At 43.4% G+C, this 14,122-nt stretch overlaps 2 protein-coding genes across 2 annotated transcripts in view; one reads left to right on the top strand and one right to left on the bottom strand.

The window, feature by feature from the left end:
* LOC146189367 (uncharacterized) overlaps positions 1-14,122 on the top strand; it is an 84,356-nt gene that overhangs the window by 54,388 nt on the left and 15,846 nt on the right. The window lies entirely within an intron of this gene.
* LOC146189369 (ixochymostatin-like) lies at positions 11,255-13,920 on the bottom strand. The gene is made up of 2 exons (XM_084603253.1): positions 13,773-13,920; positions 11,255-11,996 (listed from the first exon to the last, which is right to left on the bottom strand). The coding sequence occupies exons 1-2, from the start codon at positions 13,846-13,848 to the stop codon at positions 11,794-11,796; spliced, it is 279 nt and encodes a 92-aa protein (XP_084459379.1). The 5' UTR covers positions 13,849-13,920; the 3' UTR covers positions 11,255-11,793.

Consider the following 14,122-nt stretch of genomic DNA (forward strand, 5'->3'; position numbering starts at 1 on the left):
ACCACCTGGTGTGGGCCTGCCGGCAAAAATAAAAAAAATAAATAAAAGGTATAAAGCCGCCAACTAAGGAGGGCTGGGAAGCGGCCCTGTCCAGCTCGGACCTGGAGGCCCAGCGTGCCCTGGTCCAGAGAGCTCGGGCAGCGGCGGCGGCCAATGGCGTCCCGGAATAGGATCTGCCACTAAGCTCCACAATCATACGCACTTGCCTTCCCAAATCATTTCATTGTAAATAAATGTTTTTTCCTCCTCCTCCTCCTCACGAATGCATTTGTCAGCCACAAAGCGTCCTTGCATCATGACCCACCGCGCTTTTTGGAAATCTGGTGAACCATGCTGCCCAACTGGTCCGCCAGCTGCAGGAGCTTGGCGTGTGTTGTGTCGCACTGTCGCTAGATGTGCTTGAAATTCCTAGGATTCCTAGGCGTTTTGCGTATTTTAGTGGTTATTGAGCTGCACCTTCACTGCTGTGATAGTCCTTTCTCCAGGAAGAACTGGAAGTACCAAATTCTTAGTACTTCAAACGTTTCGCATCTAGTAGTGTCAATAAAACTGGCAGCACCTCTTCTTTAATGATATCATTGACGTTGAAGAAATGTTGGGATCTTTCCTAGTATGAGTCAAAGTTTTGTACCTTGGGGTCGTACTCGTCGATTCTGCGAAGACGCAACATCTCTTCAGTATCGAACGTAAAATGCTCATTAGGTCGCTGACTTGAAGGAAGGAGTATTATCTGTTGTCCGCCCTATGGGCCAAGCCACCAGCCGCTTGAAGTCTGCATTAGCGGCTTCCAATGGTAATGGTCCTATTTTTCCCAGACATGCTTGGCCGGCCAGTACCGACGGATTTCATTCTCTTTGTCACGGTAATAACTAAGATGAGCAACAGCGATGGTCCAACAGAAAAAAGCACCCTACTTTCGACCGCATCGTTTTCATGTAGCTGACGGCTAGCGTACCGTGCGCAGCTATCAAAACAGCGGGATCAGAGGCAAAACACTTGCTTGCTAGCCGCTCACATTATCACAGCAGCCAAAAAGAAAATAGAATTATGAACAACTTCGGTTGAACTTTGTGTGTTATTATTCAATTTATTTAGTTTTGATAGGCCAGCGAAAACAAACTGTCATCTCGTGTGAAGCCCAACAGTAGCTAAATGGGTGCAAGTATATTTTAGAATGCACTTTTGTGTTTGAATTTAACTCATCACAACAAAATACTTAACAGTGATGCCTAATTTCCTTTCGAACATGGAGGCCCCGAAGTCGACAATTGCAGTGCTGCATTCCAATCCCAGAGATAAAGAGGCTGCCAACATGCATTGTAATGACGGAAAGAGTGTCCTGTTGTTACGCGCTTAGAACCTAATTGAAGAAAGGCACCAACTAGCTTGTAATAACGCCCTTCCAAGTTGTGTCCTCTTTCTCCCCGTCTAGGCTCTGGGACATGTGCATAATCAAAGCGTGGCTATTAGATATTGGTAAGGTAAAATTAGTACTTGTTATCGCTCATGACGTGACATTAAACACGTATTTCCAGACGCCGTCCTCACACGGCGGGCGGAAGTAAGACGTAGGCCACCGATTTCGAATCGAACAGTAGAACGCTGCGGCACTCCGATGCTCTGGCATTCAGGCGGTTCCAGAAGGCTCAGAATATAAGAATTCTAAAGACGGTATTGCACTGCTAGAGTCGCAAAGGTTGGCGATTCAAACGTTATCCAAAATCGGTAAATATTTACAGCGTATTAAAAAAGCACAGATAAAACTTTATTTGAACGGAAGAATTCGAAGCAGGTTAAAACAGGTTTCCCCAGTACCCCCTCCCCCCCCCCCCCCCCTCTCCTACCTTGTATTCACATGTTGACGTTTTTAAAGTCCATTAAACTGGAAAACCTGTCGGTGGCGATGACCTGGACGGCCAGGTCTTCCGAGAGCAGCTGTATCCCGTTCCGCTTAAGACCCGCTGTTGAAGAGAGCCCCGGAGTTACAAATAAAATACAATACTCCGAGTAGATTCCTCATCAATTAGCCCTCCTTTGAAACTGAAGTGCATTGCAGCCGAACCTCAGTTTCAGTAGAGAATCTTTGTTTTATACCATATTCTAGTTGCGGCATATGAAGTTGCATTTTCTATTCCGGTGTGGTCAATTATATTTTCCAATTACTATAGCGTTGTCATGACACGGCCTACCGAAAAGTTTAGGCGTCAGTAAGACCTAGAAGCGTTCTAAACCGCGCATGCAGAGACGCTATCTTGACACGCATATTGTTTCACGAATCTCGTGCGAAAAAAAAAAAAAAGATGACAACCACTTTTATTTGAATTTCCAGTTCACTTTTGGAATATGTGCTGCTGCCAACCTGGATGTCACATTAGCCGGTGTGTGACACAAAACCAATGATTGCACTTCAACAGAACCGCATATGAGCAGTCCATGTTGTGCCTTTTTCGAAAACATGCTTAAATTCAGTGCAAATATTCAAGGGCTGCTCTCTTTCCTTCCCTCACAATAGCTGGTTACCGCGTCTTTATTTTTATTTGTGCACCAAGAGGCCTTGCGCTACTCCTGACATTAGAACCTCTCCAAGATTTACTTACTACCGCATGGCGTTTTATGACCGTGAAAAGTTATTGCCGCTTCTGAGTATTCATCTCACCAAAGCAAAAAGAAAACAGGCTTCAAGTGCTCTCTAACTAACGCGAGAGCCCTGCGTTTAATCACTGCCACCAGGCACAGATGTTGCGCACGGTTTAAGTGTCCCTAAACGCAAAAAATACTCCTTAGGCGTGCGAAACCGGACCAGCAGCATACCAGGGAGGCGGGGGGTGTCGCGTCGCCATCTTGGCCGCTCAGCTGCAACACATAGCTGTGGTGCGAATAGTTTTCACTCGGTAATTCATGGATGCATGGGTAAAGGTTTGGTCTACAATAGCGGAAAATGCAGCAGATAATATACTAGAGTTTCACGCGTTTTTCAAGATTTCAAGACATTTTATTTTGTAATGTTTTAGACCCTGAGTCAGTCGTAAGGAGTTAGCATATGACGATTGTGAATGATGTTCACGAACAGTTGCTCTACGAGTTTCGGTTTCTAATTTTAGTTTTCAAGCCTCGATTGAGCTCGCAGCTGCAAGATTACATCCCTTAATATAAGAAGCAGACTAAGAAAACGAGTCTCTTTTCCTTTTAAACATTTTACATTACACTGAAAACCTTTTACAACAGAGAGTGTATTGCAACCAACGGCAAGGGGAAAGCGCCGAGGACTGGGAAAGCGAGACAGAACCAACAAAATTAGGGAAAGCTTATGATGTCTAATATCATCTCACATGCACATATGAAAGTGGGCATATTCGTACGCACGCGACGACGTTGTGCTTACGAGTATCGCACAGCACTGTCCAGAAGCACGCGGGCCTTGGTTAAGGATAGTTAATCAGGCTAAAGTTTCAATGTTACGTACCTAAGTCAAAATACGCGGCCAAAAATTTCAACAGGACTTATTAGAAGTGTGTATCTGCCAAGGGCATAACTTGATTCGCAAACCTCACAGTCGATATCAGTACCATCGGGTCGTTAAAGACAGTGTAAGCAATGTAAACTATGCAAACACCAGCCGGGTCTAACACTAATGTAGCCATCACGATCATCTCTATATAACACCCCGGTCCTGTACGCCAAACAGCTATATTCCTAAACTATTTCTCACTGCTAAGACTTTCATATTGATCTGGTACATACTAAGCGCCGAGGGCTAACCGTTAAGCTCACATTTTACTCAAATTTTTACCTACATTACTCATCAATGCGGAATGAAAACGTCTGCCAAAAGCATTGTAACATCACATACTCCTTTATGTTTCCAAAAAGAACGATTCGGAAATCACTTCTGCATGACCAGCGAGAGATTTTTTTTTCCAAAACCAGCATGCGCAGTTACTTGTCGAAACGGTTTTATCATGGCGGCGCACATTCGTTGTCCACTAAATGCCATGGGCTCAAAATGCAGCTTTCCCTTAGAGTCCGTATATCAATTCCAGGCACTGAAAGACTGGGTGGAAAGACATTTTTGCATGACGTGAATGCGCAGTCACTTTTCGAAACAGTTTTATCGCGGCACAGCGCATTCGTTGCCCATTGAATGACTCCAATAGAATGGAGAGTTGAGCTAGTTTGTGCGGTATGCTAAACAAGACACAGCGCAGCGGACAGCCGATAAACGAGTAGACACGGAAAGTGCCCTGCTTTTCTACTCATTTGTCTTTTGTTCGTCGCGTTGTTCTCGTGCACCACTTACCGACATAGGATGAATACGCAGCTTTCCTTCTAGAGTCAGTGTAGAAACTCCATTGACCCGGACGGATGGACTGATGGCCGGATACCTGTTTTGAAATGCAGCGCGAAAAAACGAGGACTCCGAAGAAAGCAGAGACATGACACAAACTCTTCTCACAACTGAAAGTTTATTGGAAGAATTAGGGCGTTCTTTAGCGCTACGTTTCGAAAAATGCAACTGCTCAAACTCGCGCAGCTTAGCATATATACTTGTGATGGCCGGATAAGCAAAGTGATGTATTAGATTTGCGACCACTTTGAAAATAGGTGGTGGTAGTTTCCATCATGCTCAGTTTTCCTTTCCTTGTGTTGAAGAGATGTCGTTATAAACCGCAACAAAAAAGCATTTTTATTTTTTTTCTTATATATATAAAATCACCTCCCCGCTGTACTGTCTCAGACAACCAGCCTTTTAATTAAGTGTTTTTCAAATCGGGGTCCGCGAAACCCATGCCCGCACGCAAAGGAAAGAAGACACAAATAGAAGATAAAAAAGACATACACTCTAAAAATGTTTACGCGTTTAAGGGTGTGAATCCCTTGTTCCAGTGCTGACACCCTTCAAGGCTGTTAATGAACACCCTACAAATAAAGGTGTTCTTAGAGACTTTTTTGCAACAGGTGTATTGATTTCCAAAACCCTTCAATAAAGGTGTAAAGCACCTTCACACCCTTTTTATGTGCCCGCTTTATGTACGGCTACAGTTGCGCGGAGTTAAAAGAACTGAGGTTCAGAGCCGACTTCGCGTTCTCAAGGCGTAAGTTTAATTCAAGGAAAAAGTACTATCCCTTTGTTAGAAAAATTTCTGATACCATTTGCTCCTCGTTTGATAACGAACAAGTTGTTTTCCCTATCTTCTTAGATGTCAGCAAGGTATAACATCCGGCATGGTATACTATTGCAAAAACTTGATATCATGGGATTTATGGGCCCGTTTAATGACTTAATTTCTGAGAAAAAATCTACTTAAATATTCGCTTCAAAATAGTACAAGTAGGTGATCAGCGGCGTTCTGAGGCTTTGTTGTCTACCGGAGTACCACAGAGGTTTGTTTTGTCCCCTTTGCTTTTTATTGTATGTGTCAATGCTTTTCCTGGTGCTGTCTCAAGTTGCATCATGTTTCAATATGCGGATTATACAGTTCTTTTGTAAACTAATACATCTTTTTCACGGCAACGGATGCGCTTAAGATTAACACTGTGCATGTAATTCACTATTACTTAAATAATTAAATCTCCATTAAAAGGCAAAAAAAACAAATCTTGTTTGTTTTCATAATCTGCATAAAAAGTTGCCTTCAGTACAGCCATTGTTCCTGCATTCTTCCTCTTGTCTTCAGGGAGACTGCATTTCCATTATATTCTCTCACATTGTGAAATATTTAGGGATATTGTTTGACAGTGGCATGTCTTGGCAGAGCCATTTGACCTTCTTATGTAACAAACTCCGCGTTGCATCATGTGTATTATACAATACCAGATTCTTGCCTCCCCTGTAAACTCGTAAATTAATCACATATTCATTCATTGATGGGTTCCTCAGATGTGGAATTACTGTATTTTATCATTGCTCCATAACGTGGCGGTCGAAAATAAATGCCGTCCTTAAACACGTCGTCCACTCGGTAGCTTAAATTTGAGATATTTCACCGGATTGCAATTTATTTTCTATTTCAAAACTCCCCTCATTTGATACTTTGTTTCTGCAAAGTTTTATGCACTCGCATTCTAGGCACAATAACTTTCTAGCTACCTCTGTGCCTGTACGTTCCTTTTGCCATCAGTCTCAATATATTGTTCCTTCATAATGGAAAATAGCGCGAAGGTACACGAAGGACGGAAGGAAGTAAGACACAGACAAGCGCTTGTCCGTGTCTTACTTCCTTCCGTCCTTCATGTACCTTCGCGCTATTTTCCATCATGAATGTTAACCAACTCGCCCAACTTTCGGCATTACTATATTGTTCCTTGCTGCTACACTGAGTATGGCCCTTTTGTAAGAAACTACTTTGTACCACCAGTCTTCAACCTACCGCCTGATACTGTGTATTGCAATCCTTCATTGTTATCATTAACGAACTTTTAAGAGCTAACATGCCATTTGTATCTAGGGCTATTAATTATTTGTTATGTTGAATGAAACTTTTTTGTCTTCTTTGTCACACTGATCTATGCCCACTCTTTTTGGTATTTTGTTATAAGTAGCCCCTCTTCCCCCCTCGACTACCAGGTACAGCGCAGCAAAGCTTTTTTGACTTGGGTCGATCTGTTATATTGTGCACTCCTTGGAGAAATAAATGCGTCATTATTATTGAAAAAAAAAAAGAAAAAAAGGCAAGAGGAGTGCCGAAACGGAAGGCGCACGCGAAAGAGAACGAGAGAGAGCGCATCTATGGCCTTTCCTGATGCTGGCATCTGAGAAACCCGAGGAATGGATGCACTGCTGGAAGGAGCTGCAGTGCAAAGCGTCTCGGGTATCCTCGGGAGTCTTACGAACGAGCGCCGCCTTGATGGGAGGCTCCGAACTCCTTTTAGCTGCATGCATACCGGTACTATCGTTTGTGGCGTCTTTCCTCCTTTTTCGTCAGGGTCGTTTGGGCTAAAAGCATGTTTTCTATAAATAGTAGTTAGCCCAGCTTTCTGCATCGAGAGACGCGTCGCCTCTTCTCCATCTCGCCCGTAAGCAGTGGTGTACTATGTTATCAAGTTCGCGTTAGAGTCCAGTTCTGTCTTGACTATATCAAAATTGCGAGACCTGCTCTTGTACCTGCGGCAGCTGTACTTACAAAGTCGGCGTACAAGATCGACTCCTCCCCCCCCCCCCCCTCCCTCCAGGTCTTAAGGGCTCCGCCACCAGATGCCCTGGTCTCCAAGGGGTCCTTTACAAAGCAATCGCTGAGCCCCACTGTTTATCAGTTTTTACACCCGGTGCGGATTCAAATGCCCGACCATAGTTATATAAAACTTAAGGGATCCGCCACCACATGCACTGGTCTGCACTGGTACACATCCATGGCTGAGCCCCACTGTTAATAAATTTTTACATCCAGTGTAGATTCACGTGCCCGACCATAGTTATTTAAACTTGAATGCCTCAGGAAGAATGACTGCGGCTTCACTGATGTCTGGTAGGATATCATCCCATTGGAATATAACACTTGCAATTCATTAGGCGGATTTACCAAACACAGCGTATTGTGCTATTGTATTTAGTTAAATTTTCTTTTCTAGCTGCGCGTTCTAGGCCACCCTGGTCTATCCTGAAAGAACAGTAGGAAACTCCCTTTTAAGTGATAGAAAGATACCTTTCTGATCTGTTTTTTCCAGTCTCCATATTGTTCTGCACCCTATCTTGTAGATTTTAGCTTCTGTCTGTATCCTTGTCTTGTATTTGAATACTCTTTATTTCTCCCGCCATTTTTGTGCATACTTGCTGGTCAGCTTCTTAGTTCAATCCCGTAAATTTGACTCAACGCTTTTTCATCATAGTTAATTAAGTACTTTAACTGCCCAGCTATTATCATGCAGTTCTATCAGGCGTCTTCATATATTATTTTGCTTTTAGCCTACCATGCTTCGAAATATGCCCCACTCTTACCTTTCTGTAACACCCCGCTTGTTGTTTTGCCATGGGTTCATAGTGGCGACCTTTCAACACCTCATGATTTTTATTCTATTCTCGACCATACTACCTCTGCCCGCCGGCCCAATTCTGCTTTTCAGGAAGTTAACTTTGGCTGAAATATTCCTTTTGGTTCTACTCCCACAATGGACTACGCTTTTGCAGAATGCCGTGACACCTTGCGGAAGAAGTCTCAAGCAGCATTTGTGGTGTTTCCCTTGATGGCCATGCGGTGGCATTGCTATTGCCCTTTTGGCGCGTTATCGCCTCGAATCTAGATCCAGCACAATGTAAAATACGAGGAAACGGCTGGTGTGTGAGGTTCTAAAGGGATGGCACGTTTTGCAAAATATTCCGTCATGAGTTTGTACTCACTGTTTTTTTTTTTAACACATGAAAGAACATTCTAGTGAGCGAACTATATTTTGAGGGTGAGACTAATGAATGAGCCAGCATGCGACGGCCCAGCAAACTAACTAGCCGAGAGAGGCATAGATGGACAGTTTTTAATGACTGGAAAGGTGGAGAGGTCGGTCAGAGGTAAGGCAACCCTAGCCCCCCCCCCCCCCCCCCCCCCCCTTCCCTTGCCAGAAATACAGAGAATGCAGACCTTCAACTTGGATAAATCTAGCATAACGTGCGGAAGGCCTAGTTTAGCACAGCTTTCGGTTTTGATTATATTTAACAAACACAAAGAGGAGTAATGGTCAAATATCTACGCCTCCTGAATACCTCTTGGTTTCCCGATTTACCCCAAGATGCAATCCCTGGCTCTAAAAAAAGTCGTTCCTATGTGGTCGTCATATCTCTCCGCTGATAATTTCATTTTATTCATTTATTGTAATAAGGCTTTTCGATTTTCATAAATGGTGAGGTGGGATCGACAGACTTTAGTAAAAACTGCCAGAAAGTAACGTTGATATTATTATATTCAACTGCATTGCTTTTTTTTTTTTTCAACGTGGAAGCTTTGGCGCTCTATTTAAGCGTTTCAAGGAGCGAACTTCAGCATATTTGTCTGAAGCGCGTGAAGTTTGACTCTGTGGTGAATTTCCGCGAACATGTGTAGCTATGTGTAGAACATGTGTTTCATGTGTAGCTATTTTAGCCTCTCGACGCAAAACATTTTCAGCCTGCGCCTGCAGCAAATGCTGCTCTATTCGAATGCGGTTTGCAGTGAAGTTCCATTAACTTCGAAATAAATTGTAGTATCATTGTGCTCGCTCTATGTATTGTACAATCTGTAAATACGTAAACTAGAAGTGAACTGCGAATCAGGTGGCTCCAAGGCACGCGCCCCACGATTGGCAGAGAAAGCCATTTTGATAGCAGATGATTAACGCACTTTCACACGACCTAATTGTTTTGCTTTAATTTATATTTTGTGGTGCTCACATACGAAGATCCACTTTTTAACGATCCAAGAGAAATGAAGCCATCATGAACACGTCACATAACGAAAAGAGCAGTGAATCACCCGGAGTGCTTTCTGCATCCGACTACACAAAGAGGACTGTTACCTCTATTTTACTGAAGTGCAGGCACATCTCCCGCGAAGGAACCATTTGATGAACTATTCAAGGCGTGAAACGAAGGGTTGAGCTTTCTGGCGCTTGAGACTGTGTTTTAGAGTGAGGATAGGGCTCAAGATGGTTAAGAGCTGCAGCACGAAGACAGTGCCGCAGACATTTCGGTGCTAATCCGTCAACTTACCGAGGTGCTTCAGGTGCCCAGTCCTGGTGCTCGGCTACACAGGTTTTATACACCTAGACCTTTCAAGATTGTGACCTCAGGACAAGGAAACTTTGGTTTGTGGCTTCTAAAGCTGGGCTTGGCGAGAATATGTTCCCCACGCCTTTTCGGACATACCCCAGCACGTCATCCACTGTAGCATCGACTTGACCGACGTTGATAGGTTATATTGCTTGAAAACTACACGTACCTGGCCCGTGACTCAGGAGGTTGCAGTGATGAAAGTGGCCACAACTTCTCATGTAGACGCCATATACATCTAGGTGGCTCATCTCGGTATCGAGCAGCTCAAGGCGCAGTTCTGCTTTGTGAGCCTATGGAAATTAAGGCTTATCAAGCTGGCTATAGTGAGATGACTACATTACGAAACCTTTTTGCCTGCCTGCATAAAAGTGAAGGACATATAGATGCTGGATGGGCCAAGGCTGTCTTACGCGGAATGTGGTGTGGATATAATAATCAAAATATAGCCGGATAAGGACGTCGTCTACTTATACAGAAGCACGGACATTCCGGTCAAATTATTCAGGACATCATCTGCCGGAAGGAGAACTTCTGCGGTAAGTTACATACGCGCAGAGGCGGAAGTTTACGATAAACACCTTTGAGCGTTCCGCTTTTATTTGACGTGGGAGGTTAACTCAGCTTTAGAAAAACTAGTCACGCGCTATAACGTTTCCACTTCTATATGGTTAAATACGGGATACTAGCACAAGGTCTTAATAAAATGCCGTGGGAACTAGCATAGTGCAGGCATGTTGCGTTTGTTTAACACCACTTCGTTTCAATCGTGTCATTCATGCTTATCAACCACACATCTGCACAGTGATTAGAATGCGTGAGCCACAAAGAAAAGGTCATGGGCATTCAAGGTCAGTCGTGTGGAATTATTGTTGACAAAAAGACTGCTTATCAGTGAATGTTCATTAAACGTTGATCATACTCGGTCCCTTGTGGGCCAAGGCAAGCTAATGATAAATGCGCAATGCGATCAGGCGGGAGGGTTAATGATAGAGAATACAGGGAATAGACACGATGTCTGCACCAGAGAGGAGGTATTGTTTTAGATTGACATATAAAGATGCATAAGGGACGCAGGAGGTGAGAGAACGAAGGTGGAAATGCAAAAGTCAGGATACTGTACTGAGAGTTATCGAACGCTGCAAAGAGTGGTATATATACATGTGTTTGGGCAAAGATGCCGATGAGACCTGGGTACGGGTCGGTATGAAGTAGCATTCAGGTTTCTGCAACGTTTATTTATTCTGTGTTTTTAGGAAGGCACATTATCTCGCCTACGTGGGCTTGACACGGGGATTACAAGAGCCCGAATGGAAATATTGCGGGAAATCTGAATAACCCGCTCACGCATTTCGGCTGTTGCGGGGGGCACCATGGTGAGGGTGAAGCGCGTTTAAGTGATGCTTTAAGCCAAGCATAAAGTCCAGATTGCGACTTTGTCTATAGTGTTGAGGCCTACGCTTCGTTGTTTTTTCTTGGCAGAGGATGTTTTCACGAAGAATTGCGAATTGTTTATTTGTTTCATGTTTATTTTTCAAACAATTCACACAATGATTGTGAAAAACGTAGGAAAATATTTCTCACGAGCCGCAACAGAAGAAAACTTGTTGAAAGGACAATAGAACCGAGAGTTGACGCCAGTCCATCTGGTCGGCAATACTCTAGGCGGAACAAGATGGGCTGAGGGATCGTTCAGTAGTGAAAATACAAAATGCTTTATCCGATTCACTTCATCAGCCTCGTTTACAAATAGGAGCAGCATGCCTCCCATTGCTGAATGGTGATTTTTCGTGCTTTAATCCCATTTGCCTTTGTTTTGTCAGTAGCCTTCGCATAAGATGCGCAAGCAAATAGGAAAGTGAGCAGAGCGTCCTGCGTCAATTTGAATACAAGTGTTTTCGATACTGCTGTTTTTAGCATTAGTGATACCTGTTGAATGCAGGAAGAATCACTAGCTTATCCTGGAGCACGACAGTGGACAGGCAACATGGCCGTGTTGACAATGACGTGAAATAAGGTGCGACTGATAACCTCGTCGCACGAAGACCGACGCGCTGTTGTATTCACGGACACTGATTTCGGGAGACGCACACTCCTTGGCTGTTTCTGAAGAATCCTGTTGAGCAAAAGCAACCCGAGAGGCAGTCGTACGTGCAAGCGGGTCCTGTGGTGGGTTTTTTGCAGGTAGTCTCAGCACAGCTGCTGCTCTGGCACTCCTTGTACACCTCGTGGCGGCCGCACTTCTTCGGCCGGGGCAAGTCCAGGTCTGTTCAGATAAGAACACATTGCGCATGTTAACCTAATGTACAAAGATTTAAAAAAAAAAAACGTTCAACGTTCTCCCCCTAGCCCGGAGTTAAATACAAAGCAAGTTGTATCACTCGAGAAGCATAGAACACTGGGTCTAGTGGAGTACAGTCCTTATTGAGCGGTGCAGCATTAAAACATGCAAAATACAAAGCAAAAAAACCTGCAGAAATATGCTTGTTCCTGCGGCCTCCTATATTTAGCTTTCATTTATTTTCCTATATTACATTCAGACTGAACAATTGTAGAGCTTTTGCCAATGTAGACTACGCTGTTTTATTTTGCCTAAACCTCCCATTCTCCTGTCACCACAGGCAATTTAAACACTAGCTCTGGATCACTGGTTAATTGTTGGCGTTGAAAACACTGCACTCGTTGAACATATTTTTTCCTTAAACGTGGCGTAGAACCGGCTGTAAGAAGACTCCGATAATCGGAGTAACAGCAATCATTGATTTGTAAGTTTTTTATTCTGCGTTTTGTTATTGCTTTCACTTCGCCACACGGGTTTTCGTAAAACACTTCAATATTAGTCTAAGGATCGTGTTACTCCATGGTAATTGTCTTGCTGTAATTGAAGAAATTATCCTTATACTGATTTTTAGACCCCTTGCACTACTACAGCAGCCCTGATAATGATCATTTGCGATAGCTGTGTTTTGATAAATATCTTGTTATCTCTCACGCATTGTACGCTGCACATTATGTGCGTCTGTATGAAAAGCTCAGATTGGCGCATAAATATGAAGAGTTATTTCGGAATATGCTTAGTTATACAATCAAAAGTATTTACTCATTACTCATTGGAGGTATCTTGGCAATATCATTCCAAACGAACATTTTTGAACGATGCAAAGCCCCAGTTGGTATGTTGCGAACTAAGCACAAGTGATTTTCCAACACCGTGTTCGGCACGATTACTTAGTAATAATAAAATACATTCAATATGGCACCCGCCGAAAATGTTTTCAAATATATTTGCATATGATAGAAGCCGACATCTCCTAAACCCCAGAGAAGCACAGCAGAATGTTCCTAACTACCTTTATTTTCTGGGGCTTAGGAGTACAAAATGGTAGTATAATGTTGTTTTTGTTGAAAGGCGCTTACTTCATAATTAGCACATAAAATAGCCCCGGGGCACCAATGAGATTGAAGCCAAATATCTAAAGACATTAGGGGCTACCTTTCAAGAACAAAATTATTCTAATAACCTTTTTCACATACTAACCACATGCATAAAAAACAATTTTTAACTTCCCCGAAGCTCTCGTAGGTTCTGCTGGCTTGTCTTATATGCATGTAGTAGTCAGCGCATCAGTTCCTTACATTGGTATGTAACGTGTTTGTGTGAGCACAATTCATCAACTATTCCTTTAGTTACGACAAACGGCTGCATAAGGGGGGGGGGGGGGGGGGTAGAAGAAAGCAGTTGTAATTGAAGAAAAAACAATAAAAAAAGAGAAATTATCTGAACAAAATCAGTGCACGAATTGTCTGCTCGATATAGAAGAGGCGTCTATCGACTTCAGTATCTTAGATCACGTTCTTATGTTGATCATCTCTGTCGTGGAAAGTATTTGAAGAGAATGATTGCTCAGAGGTGATCTCTAGTACTGTGCTGGTGAAACAATCCAACACATTGTTGAAAAGCAGGTTTTCTCTTCTTGGAACTAAACGTCGGGCAGCTACCTCAGCTCAAGGCAAGAAAGTGAAAAAGATGGGTGAGACGTACCTTTCTTAGCCTCTGCAATCATCACAGCCACCACGACGAGCACCAGCAGTTGACAAGCGAGCGCCTTGAAGCCCATTGTGTATATTTGCGAAACACGTGTCTTCAAAAGCACCCAATAACAAGTCTTCAACTGAGATATACTTGAACGCTGAACCTTATATATGGCTCCAGCTGCGCAACTACGGCTACATTTTAGTCAACACGCCAATGAGGCCACCACAGCCCCCTTCTTTCCCACCCTCTCCCACCATTGCATTGAAGCGTTGTGAAAGAAGGAGAGGTGACGCTATGCTATCAAAGAGGAATATCTGAATTCTGTTTTTCTTTTAAAAACGGAAAGCGTCAACAGG

The sequence above is a fragment of the Amblyomma maculatum genome, chromosome 5, assembly GCF_055883805.1.
Source record: "Amblyomma maculatum isolate TAMU_Amacu chromosome 5, ASM5588380v1, whole genome shotgun sequence".
Lineage (NCBI taxonomy): Eukaryota > Metazoa > Arthropoda > Arachnida > Ixodida > Ixodidae > Amblyomma > Amblyomma maculatum.